Source organism: Populus trichocarpa, chromosome 19, assembly GCF_000002775.5.
Source record: "Populus trichocarpa isolate Nisqually-1 chromosome 19, P.trichocarpa_v4.1, whole genome shotgun sequence".
NCBI lineage: Eukaryota > Viridiplantae > Streptophyta > Magnoliopsida > Malpighiales > Salicaceae > Populus > Populus trichocarpa.
Genome location: NC_037303.2, coordinates 7,665,432 through 7,676,307, shown reverse-complemented (window position 1 = coordinate 7,676,307; position 10,876 = coordinate 7,665,432). Strand labels below are relative to the sequence as shown.

At 32.3% G+C, this 10,876-nt stretch overlaps 1 protein-coding gene across 2 annotated transcripts; it reads right to left on the bottom strand.

Annotated features, from left to right (window-relative positions):
• Positions 1-5,424: 5,424 nt before the first annotated feature.
• Positions 5,425-10,095, bottom strand: LOC7469838 (uncharacterized protein At1g51745). 2 transcript variants are annotated; one of them, XM_002325341.4, is made up of 4 exons: positions 9,420-10,095; positions 7,742-8,322; positions 7,282-7,578; positions 5,425-7,086 (listed from the first exon to the last, which is right to left on the bottom strand). In XM_002325341.4, the coding sequence occupies exons 1-4, from the start codon at positions 9,599-9,601 to the stop codon at positions 5,798-5,800; spliced, it is 2,349 nt and encodes a 782-aa protein (XP_002325377.4). In that variant the 5' UTR covers positions 9,602-10,095; the 3' UTR covers positions 5,425-5,797. The 2 variants fall into 2 exon arrangements, with proteins under 2 accessions (XP_002325377.4, XP_052305480.1); XM_052449520.1 differs by lacking the exon at positions 9,420-10,095 and adding an exon at positions 8,851-8,879.
• Between the last annotated feature and the right edge of the window lie 781 nt (positions 10,096-10,876).

The following is a 10,876-nucleotide window of genomic DNA, read 5'->3' as shown; positions in this document are numbered from 1 at the left end:
AATCATTGATTCTTTGAATAACATTTGAAAATCTTTGCAAATCTTATTCCACCTTGCACAGGAATTTACAATCAATACTATTTGAGAACATATGGAACATTTTTCCTAATTCATCTAGAGTGATAAATCATCTATTAATAACTAAAATACCTTCATATAGTTCTTGTTATTCCTAATATCTACTCATTTTTACCCTTGATTGGGACAATGTGTAGCAGGATCAAAGAATAACATTCCATATATAAGATAATTTAGATCACTTACACAACCATCATGTGAGTCTCTTCATAGACACAAGTGATCTCTTCATATAAAATTCTCATACGGGTCAGTTCGATGTACATATTATCTTACAAGCACCTATATATTAGTTTTAGGTATCTCTCATATATCAGCTTATGAGAACAACTGCTTTATTTCATAAAAAAAAAGAACATAACATGTATCAGTCTCAATAGCTCTAATTAATATTCAGTCTTAATAGAGCATTGACTAGGAACATTTAGTAATAATACTTTGATGCAATAGGAATCTCATAATTATAACAACTTTATAATTTTCTTTGTAAAATATTTTTGTCCCAATAACTTCTTTACTTTAAATTCATTAATCAATTATTTGATGAATATTAAAGATAAATAAGTCTTTATTAGTAAACATAATGCTTTAAAGAATAAACATACTAAACCAATAAAAACAAATAAGAATAAAGAGAATGATGATGTATAAAAAAAAGTATGAGCATGACTATGTTTGTTATAGAGGATACATCATGAATACTCTCTCCAACCAGATGTATGATCTTTTTCGATGCTATGAAGATCTTGTGAAAATATGAAATGTTTTGAAGACTAAATACAAAAAAGAGAAGCAAGGTATTGAAAAATTATTTTTTTATGAAATATTCTGAATTCAATATGGTGGACAACAAGTCTATTATGACTCAACTAGATGAGTTGCATGTTTTTATATCCATAATTAAAGATTTGAAGATTAAAATTTCAAAACCAATACAAGTGGTTGGCAATTATTACATAGTTGCCACAACTTAGAGCAATTATTTGATCAATCTCGAAGAAGTCTTGAGAATGGTAACAAAGTGAATGTTGTCAATAATAAATCTAAAGGTAGGAACATGTCCCAAAAAAGGAGGTTTACTGATTTTGACAACTCTAGCAATATCAATAATGTTGTTGGCCCTTCCAACAACTTCAAGAAGAATAAAAGATGTGTTTCATAGTGAAAAAATAAAGGGACACATTAGGAAAAATTATAGGTTTTATAAAAAGTGCAAGTTGGAGAATCCATCCAAGCAAATACAATACATAAAGAAGAGGAATAAATGGTGATCATGGTGACTTGAATGTATATTAGAATAATCTCTTAAATTAACATGGTTATTAACACCAGATTTTTTAATTGATGGTATGATTCTGCTGCCACTGCCCATATTTGCATTGATAAATACTTTAAAAATGTTAAAGAAGATAAATATTTTATGATGCATAACAATATTAAAGCAAAACTTATTGGAAAAGGAGTTGTGGATCTTTCTTTCATTTCCAAAAAAATTACTTTAGTTGATGTTATATCTACAATTATGTTGTGTAGGAATGGAAATAAAGCAGTTTTAGAAGTTGAAAATTTGATCTTGCTTAAAAAAATATGTTTTTTTTAAGGGCTATTCATATGCTACAATATTCAATTTTAGTATTAGTAATAGCAAGAGCAATATTTCTATTTATATTGTCATATCTCATTATGACATAATAAAAAGTTTATGTCTAAAAATGGAATGATTTTTATAATTATGAAACTTGAGATAATTGTGAGATTTGTATAGAAGAAAATATGAAAAAGAAATCATTTCTATGGGTTGAAAAAGATAATGATATTCTTGATTTAGTTCATTCAAGTATTTGAGAACTGAATGACATTTTAACTAGAGGTTATAATAAGTATTTTAGTACATTCATTAATGATAGTTCTAGGTACACTTATGTTTATTTGATAAAAATTAAGAATCAAGAATTTGAAAAGTTAAACTTTATAATAAAGTTGGAAAAAAAAAATAGAAATGAGGGTCAAATACTTAAGAAGTGATATAAGAGATGAATATTTCTTTATGTGGTTTTTTTATATTGCAAAGAAAATGGAATTGTACTTCAAGAAAGTGCTCCATAAAACCTACAACAAAATGAATTGGTGAAAATAAACAATAAAACATTGGTTAAAAAGGTGAATGTCATGATTTTCAATGCTAAATTGCCAATTAATATTTGTGAAGAATATTTGCCAACAACTTGTCATGTATATAATGAAAATACTTTTAAAATAGATAAAATATAAAGAAATCAGGAAAGGTTAAAAGCCTAACCTAAATCACTTTACAGTTTGGGGTTATTTAGCTTATGATAGAGTACTCGATATAAAATGGATAAAGTTGAGACCAAGAGCCAATACAAGTGTTTTGTGGGAAATGCTAAGTATTTAAAAGCTTATAAACCATTAGATGTTGATTCCAATGTTATCATGGAATCAAAAGATATTGATTTTATTAAAGATAAATATCTTAATGATTCTAATAATGATCTAGATTTAGATAACATGTAAAAAATAGATATAAACTTAATGCTTCTTCTAAACACAAAAGAAAACTTAATGACTCATCTAATGAGATTAGAAAAACTATAAAAACAATTAAATCCAAACTTTTTTTATACACAAATGGTAACTTTTCTCATGGAAGGGTATTGTAAATTTATGGTTAATGAAATGCCTATGTTATTATTAGTTCAAAATGATCTCAAGTTTTATGGTAAAACAATAACATCTATAGATACTATCTTTTTTTAAAAAGACAATTGATAAGAAAATCAATTCTTTTTTTTCAAAAATATATATTTGATTCTTAACTTACCTTAAGAATCAAAACTAATTGGTTGCAAATAGGTACTTAGAAGAGAATATAATATGGATGGATCTATACAAAACTTTAAGGCTAGGTATTTATAGGGTTTAGATAAAAGAAAAATATTGATAATTTTTTATACATATGCTTTAATAACTAGAATAATCTCTATAAAAATAGTGTATGAAAGACCCGAAGCACCTAAGAGACAGGGTGAATTAGGTATTTTAAAATTAAGCCTAAATATTTTGGTTTTAAACAAAACAATCATAAAAAACACAATAATACCATATAACAACTTCTACTTGGTAAGCTTAGGCCTCTACTATACCTACAATGTATTTCAGGGCTAGACTATACCTTACAATGAATCATTTTACAAGTTAAGGACTCAAATCTTTATGACAATCCTTTTACACTATGATTAAAATCAAACCCACCAATTTTATTTGCAAGTCAAACATTGAAACCAATTGAAATTACAATAAGAACAAGGTCAAACCTAACACAATATTTTTTATAGAGATAGACCAAAACATATACAAGCTCTCACATAAAGGCTCACAACTGAAATCCAAGTGGTTATAGTGTCACTTACACTTTAACAACAAGTTTCACTAAAAAAAATGAAAACAAATGCACTACTAAATATATTATAAAGGAAATGGACTCAAATTTTTAATAGGTGTGATCTAACTTTTTAGGTGAGGTAGGTTGTGCAATAAAAATATAGAAGAATAAAAGTTATTTCATGTTATCAAATGAAAAATCATCTCAAATGACAGGTCAGATACAAGCTACCCAATTCATGCACCAATTAAAATAACATGCCAATAAAGACATAATACCAATTGACCTACAAATATATCTTGTTCTTTTGGCATCACAAAAAAAAATCCATGTAAACTAATATCATATATTTTGTATAAGCATGAAAAATCATTAAATACCAAAAAAATACATGCATAAATAAAGTTGTTCAAGACAGACAAAAAATACATCAAATAAAATTGATCAACGATGATAATTGGCAAGCCACACGTTAGTACTAGGCATTATTCCAAATAGATTCAATGAGATCCTTTTATTCCATCTGTTCATTTGAACAATACCCATTGTTCATCCAAAGGAAATGTTGAGTTTCTCAAAACACAGACATAACAAAAACAATAATTTTAAAATCTTTCAAGAGTTTTAAAGATCAAGTTAGACAATCTAAAGTTGTTTAGGATTTATGCAAAGATACTTGGATATCATTCTTTCTTATGGAGTTTGATAAACTATTCAAAGTTGGCTTGTCACAAACCGTAAACATTAAAATTATATTACCTCTAATAGTAATCTAAACAAACCACTTTATCAGAAATCTCCATAACTATTTTAGAAGAGAGAGATTGTCATGCCTTGAGTTTTAACTCTCTTTTTTCTCTATTTTGCCTATCTATATAGGTGTATGTAGAGTGTGTTTGTGTGTATAGAAAAATATAAGGCATAGTAACTAATAGTAAAAAAATTGTAATCAATTAATAGAAAAATACCACTTTTCTCCTTGAAAAATATCACATATATTATCTCAGGATAATTTTATAAATGTATGCAATTAAGTTCATACATGAATTTTCTAGATCGAAAATTGTAATTCCCCAAATTAATTGCATTTTAATACACAATTTTTAAAATTTATTTACAATCATGTCTTAGTTAATTAATCATCATAGTTTAATTTATTACCAATTATTTGTAATGTGTGACCCGATAGATTTCTAATATAATGACTCAAATACAAATTATAATCTTAATCATAATTTAATTATAAATATTAATTTATTTTTATTTCAATTAAAAATCATCATGAAAAAGTCTTACTTGCTTAATCAATAAAAAAAAAACTCTTTTATATTAGATATACAATAAAATTTATATTTATGACATTAACTATGAAAATGTAAAAAGAAAAATAATTTTAATGTTTTAAATTGTTGAAAAACTCGTAAAGAAAAATTATGAGGAATCTTTTAAATATGTTTTCCAAACTAAGTGTAAATTTAGACAGTCGTCTAATTTCAAGTTTTTCAAATAATTGAAGTACTACCCTGTTTTTGAAAAATACGCTCCAACATGGATAAGTGTAAAGAGGCATATAGTGCCCGTTTAATAATAAGAAAAATTACAATTTAACTGTTGATACAGAGCATGGAGCAGGGAATTGATGGCAGGATTCTTTTTGGAACCATCTTTTAGTTTATTGATAACACGTTCAAGTAAGAGAGACAGACCAGAGAGTACAAGGCAGATGCGCCACCTTTTTTCTTGAATTCCCATTGCACGACCACAGCGCATCAAGCCGCTAATTATAACTGCTTCGGGGAAGTCTTGCCCTTCGCGCATGTCTGGCATTCGAGAAAAAATAGCCAAGAGCAGGACCATGGCTCTCAGTACATCTAATGATTGTTACCAAACTATATATTCAAAATATTGTCACTGATCTGAGCTTCTCTGACTTCAATAGAAAATGAAAAATAAAAACCTGAAAAAGCATAAGCTTATATAGAATAAAATATACACATCTATCTGAATTCCAATCTAGCTTCTACCATCTGCAATAAATTTCTAATCTTTCTTCTTTTGTGCCTAGTGAAAGCTCCGTTGGTTGAATACCAGGGACACCCCCAGGATACGGTGCCACGAACAACACCAAAATAGCAACACTGCAAATAAATGTTTTTCTTGAAAACCACACCATCTAATTCAAGACACATGATCCTCACATTGCCAATTTGACAATGTATTCAGTTTTTTTGGTGCAGATATGGTAGTCAGAAAGAGCAATTTAGCAATTGTTGCCTGGACAGTATTAGCGTGCCAATATAACAACGTACATGTTATCTATGAAGGTTCCCTATCCCCATCCCTGTTCAAGACCACCGCCTTAGTAACTGTGGTTGATGGTGGCCTATTGATCTTCTCAAGCAACCTACTGAATGCTAACTTCACAGGTATGCATGCAACTGTAGTTGGCCCAGATGTCTCAGGTTTGATTAGCCCATCCATTTTACCATTACCCGTATCTTGTACAGGATTCCTAACAAAAATCTGCTTAATACCAATTGATGACAGGGTTCTTGTTTTTTGATTAGATGGTAAGCTTACTTTCTTTGGCATCTTTCTAGGGAACTTCTTTTGTGCCGACGGCTGGGGAACATGAGGTAGGCTCTTCCTTGCCAGGTTTGCCTTGTAACTGAAACTGCCCCCACTTGATTTCCTAAATGGAACTCTTTTTTCTTGATCCATAAATTGAATATCCTCAGCAGCAGCATCGAAGCCCGACAATGATAATAAATGTGGGCGTGGTACCCTAGAATTGGTCCTTCTTGCAGTCCGCCACGCTGGTTGAAGTGATGTACTTTCGTCTTGGTCAACTGCTTCGTTGCTATAATAATCATTTAAAGGAAACTGATCATTTAAAGGAAACTGAGTTTCAGATAAACCATCTTCCACAGCTTCAATTGGTATCGGATGTCCTATTATTGCCTTCCCATCAAACTTGCTGATGAGAGAAACAATAGGTACACGATCTTTTTGGTAGCTTGATTGGACCTTCAAATCCACATCTACTAACAAAGATCTTGCCCTTCCCCCAAAATGGTGCTGGCCAACAAATATTGGATTGGAATGCTCCCCCATGTCTTCCCAATGTCTCCTGAAAGTATGTTGATCCTCCAAACCCATGCCTTGCCATTTTATCATATTACGACCAGTATTATTTCGATCTCTGGACACGAACCTTGATGGAAAAGAGCAACCTCTATTACCAAGACGATACATTTTGGACCCAAAATATTTTCTGCCCAAATTGGCATCATGGGCACCAAATGCCCTTTGGCTTGAGATACTTCCCTTCATCCCATGGAAGGTTCCATGAGAAGCTCCATTAGAACCTTTTCCATATTCCATATTGACAGGCTTCTGTGTAAGATATCGAATGTTCCTTTTCCCCTTCAATTTCCATTTGGACACTGCTTCATGTGCAAGAAAATGTTCATCATGGTAAAGGTCATCCATGTCATCAGAAGATATCAATCCATCAGACTCCTCGCTGCTTGTACTAGCATGTTCTAATGTTGCTTCAGGCTGTCCCAGAGCATCCTGCTCAGCTTCTATAGGGAAAGCAACATCTAGACAGACAAATAAATAAATAAACGCTAATGAGACAAAAACAATAAATAGTGACTTCTGAAGTAGAAGAGATATTATGAGCCATGACTCAGACAACTGACATTTGACACAAACAATTAAAATTAAACTAAACCATCAATTTCTTGGTCCACAGAATCACAATATTTGTGAGAAAGGAATGGTAAATACTTAACCTGAAAAAATAACCATTTCTTTGTCCACATCTGGTTCAGTCTGAGAAGAATCAGACTCGGATTCAGATGAATTAGATCCAGACAAATCAGATTCAACATCTTCCATAAATCCAGATGAAGAGTCTTCTTCATTTGAAGAACCAGGATGGGAATGCAACTCGGCTTCAAAACCAGAAGGAAAGAACTTATTCTGGTTTGGAGGAATGTCCTTATCATCCATAGAATCACTAGAATCAGCTGGCAAGTAAACACATCTAGTCCTCTTTGCCCGGAAAATAGCTCCCATCTTCTCCACTCCTGAAAGAGAAACAAAACTAGTCAAATTGCAATAGCTGAGGGATTCCAAATTTTGCATAGTTTTCCATACTTCAATAAGCAAGAGGGCACCGTCACATCCCTCAGCTAAATATCCCCCAACCAACCCTTGTGACTAACTTTATTTTCCTAAAGAATGTTTTACCATTTGCATGAGGGGTTATTTCCACATGAGGGAAAGTGTCAGGAGGATCTTCATATTTGTTGTCTGCTACAGGTCTTCTCCAAGAACCATCTAAATCAACAGAGGGTGAAAATTTTCTCTTTAAGGCAGTCCTCCGCCCAAAGTCTTGCGAACCTCTCATCCGCAGCATTGCCTCACTATGAAATTCCGAGACTGACTGATCTCCATCCTTGGCTTTCAGTGGAATTAGTGGGCTGCCTGGAATCTCTATATCAACTCCTCTCAAAGTTTGGTTCAATTTAACATCCTCGGGTTTTCCACTATAATTTATTGAGCCTTCTGAAAATGCACCCAGCTCGGTCTTCACAGACCCAGATGATTTACTTCTTGGGCAATCAGAAGCAACACCCGATGCTCCTTGCTTTCTCAAGAGTTGCTTTTCAAGCTCAAGGGCATGTAGAATTGCATCTTCTCGACGTGCATATTTCTCTCTTTTCTTGATTGGCATGCCCAGGGCAGATTCAGCCCTTTCAATACAATCAGAAAATTCAGCACACCGAAATGCCTTCACACGCTTCGACTTTTCTAAATTGTACCAGTCCCTGAGAAGAAGTAGCAGCATGTTGAAATCAGAATGAAGATTTGACAGATATTGAGAGATGGGAAAATCAAATAACTTGGAATAAGGGCAAGGAACACCTGGTTTAACTAGTAAAACACTTAGTGGAATATCAATAACTTAAATACCAATTGATTGCATTTTTTTCACCAAGCCAAGTTTAAGAATAGTTAAACCTCAATAAGTTATGACTGCATAGAAAAGAAGATAAACACGAAAAAGTTAGCATAATGAAGACCAGATAACCAATGCAATGCTTGTTTTCCAAGAAACAAAATCATGGAAAATTGCAGAATCTATGGACTCTGCACAAAGAGTTATTTTCTGGGACTCAAATCATGTTTGTTTTCTTTCAAGACAGACATTGGAATGCATTTAGAAAATTTGCAAATCATGCAATGACTTTTACTTCATAAAAATACAATGGAGATTGCCTTCGTCTTTTTTCATTTTGGCATCAGCAAGTGACAGATCACGAGAAGCAGAGTTTAAAGGATGGATTTTGACGAACCTTAGATGGAACATCCATGCAAGGTGGCAGGGATGAGTGCAGTAATTTCAATACGAATTGATCAAACTAGTACAAGATTAACTATTTTATGGTGGTCGTGACACTGTAAAAAATGAAGCAATCATCAGAACAGAACTCTAATAGAACAACGATTTTATCAAGATATTCTAACACTCCGTCATTGCCGGATCCAAATATGCTTTAAGATTTTGCAAAAACACAGAATGGGGAATATGCTTTTAAGACTCTGCAAAAGGGTTGTTAGGATTAAATTGCACAGAATGGGGATTGAAAGATAACTAAAGGCAAAAGATAGGATTGAAACAATCAGCCCCACTCACAACACCTCATGCAAGAACTCCAACAGAAAATTGCAGCTATTATCTACCCAACTAACTAACTAACTACAATCTTAAGCTAAATGGAATTGTGCAAAAATTAGAAGCTAAAGTTGGGACTTCTCAATTATTAATACAACAACAGAGCAAAGCATTTATCGTCTCTTTTCAGCAATCATCGTCTAATTAAAACGACAACACGTTACTAGAATTCCAATAAGAAAGACTTACACGCTAGCATCATCCCTTCCAAGGAGTTTGACCGGAGTCCCTGTTCGCGGCGATGTTAGATTATACTCTGCCAGTTCATCCGCCTCCATTATCTGACCAGGCCACCACGACCCGTTTCTTCTCCGCACCCAAACAATCGGACCTATGTTACCATCCGCCGCCGTCCTCGAACTCTCCTCCATCCGCACCCCTTCTCTCTATTTGTAAATGTAAAGTCAGGTTTTTTATTTTTTTATTTTTATTTTACAAAAAAAAGAAGGAAAATCAATCAATCAGCCTCCTGAGAAGAGAGAGAAGCGGTTGATCCGGAAAGAGGCGTAAGTGGTTGATCTGGGTAAAGAGAATTGGGTTTCCATTCAGAATTGAATACTTTTCATCTTCTTTTCTATTAGGTTTTTTTTTTTTTACTGATTTGTTCTAAAAATTCCCCCTTTTTTTTCTTTCTAAAAATTAAATATATAAATACTAATGAGACGTATAATAGATAGGGTTTGTTTGTGATACAAGGCAGGTGGATGGCTGATTTTGGTTGGTTAGGGAGATCTTTGTTTGGTTTTAGAAGGGAAAAAAATAAAGAACTAACAGACAAGAACTAGAGCAGGAGGAGGAAGAAGAAGAAAAGAGTGAAGTTGAAGGACGAGTGGCGTGTAACCGGTGGTACCTCACTGATATTTTACGCGGAAAACTCAACGACTCTAACGATGTCCATGTGATCTCTATCGTTTTGGGCCTTCCATGGTTTTTGGTCCAAGATTTTTTTTTAAATTTGACACAGTTACAAATTTCTTAAAAAAATTATAATACTGTTTGGAAAAATTTCTAAAAAATAAAATAGTTTAACACGTCTAGTATTTTAAATTGTGGTTTAAATAAAAATCATGATTCAAAATTACAGATTTATTATATATAACCATGATTCATAATCGCTGTTATGAAGGGTTGTTTAATCCTTCATACGTTCTCCATGGTCGTCGCTTCAACAAAGAAAAATACCTTAAGATCCACGAAACCCTTACCTCCAATTGCTCAAACAAGCATTCAATCATCTACCAAAACACCAGAATCATCTTCTCTTTGTTTCCATGAGTTTTTCTACTATTTTTTTATTGCAAACCGCCGGCCTAGACAACCTCCTCGTCACCTAGGTATAAAAAAATCAAGGTATAACAGTTGTATTGTCTCTTAGTTTTATGGGTTTTATTATTGAATTGATAAATTTTGAGTTTTGATTTATGATTATTTGTGTTATGTTTTATAATTAGGTATTTTGTTGATGTTGAGAGAATTTTAGGTTTTAAGTGTTGCAATCATGTGTTTTTAATAAAATTGATGTTATTTGTTGAATCAAATATGTTTGAATTAGAGAAATTAGATTTTGAATTGATTATTAGGTTGTTTGCATATTTAATGTAATTGTTTGAATGGAGTTAAATATTGTTTGAATTGATGTAATTAGA

Coding starts and splice junctions, on each gene's coding strand:
- LOC7469838 (XM_002325341.4), bottom strand. CDS start 9,601: ATGGAGGAGAGTTCGAGGACGGCGGCGGATGGTAACATAGGTCCGATT. Junction 8,323..9,419: donor GGAAGGGATGATGCTAGCGT/GTAAGTCTTTCT, acceptor ACTTCTTCTCAG/GGACTGGTACAATTTAGAAA. Junction 7,579..7,741: donor AATAACCCCTCATGCAAATG/GTAAAACATTCT, acceptor TTTCTCTTTCAG/GAGTGGAGAAGATGGGAGCT.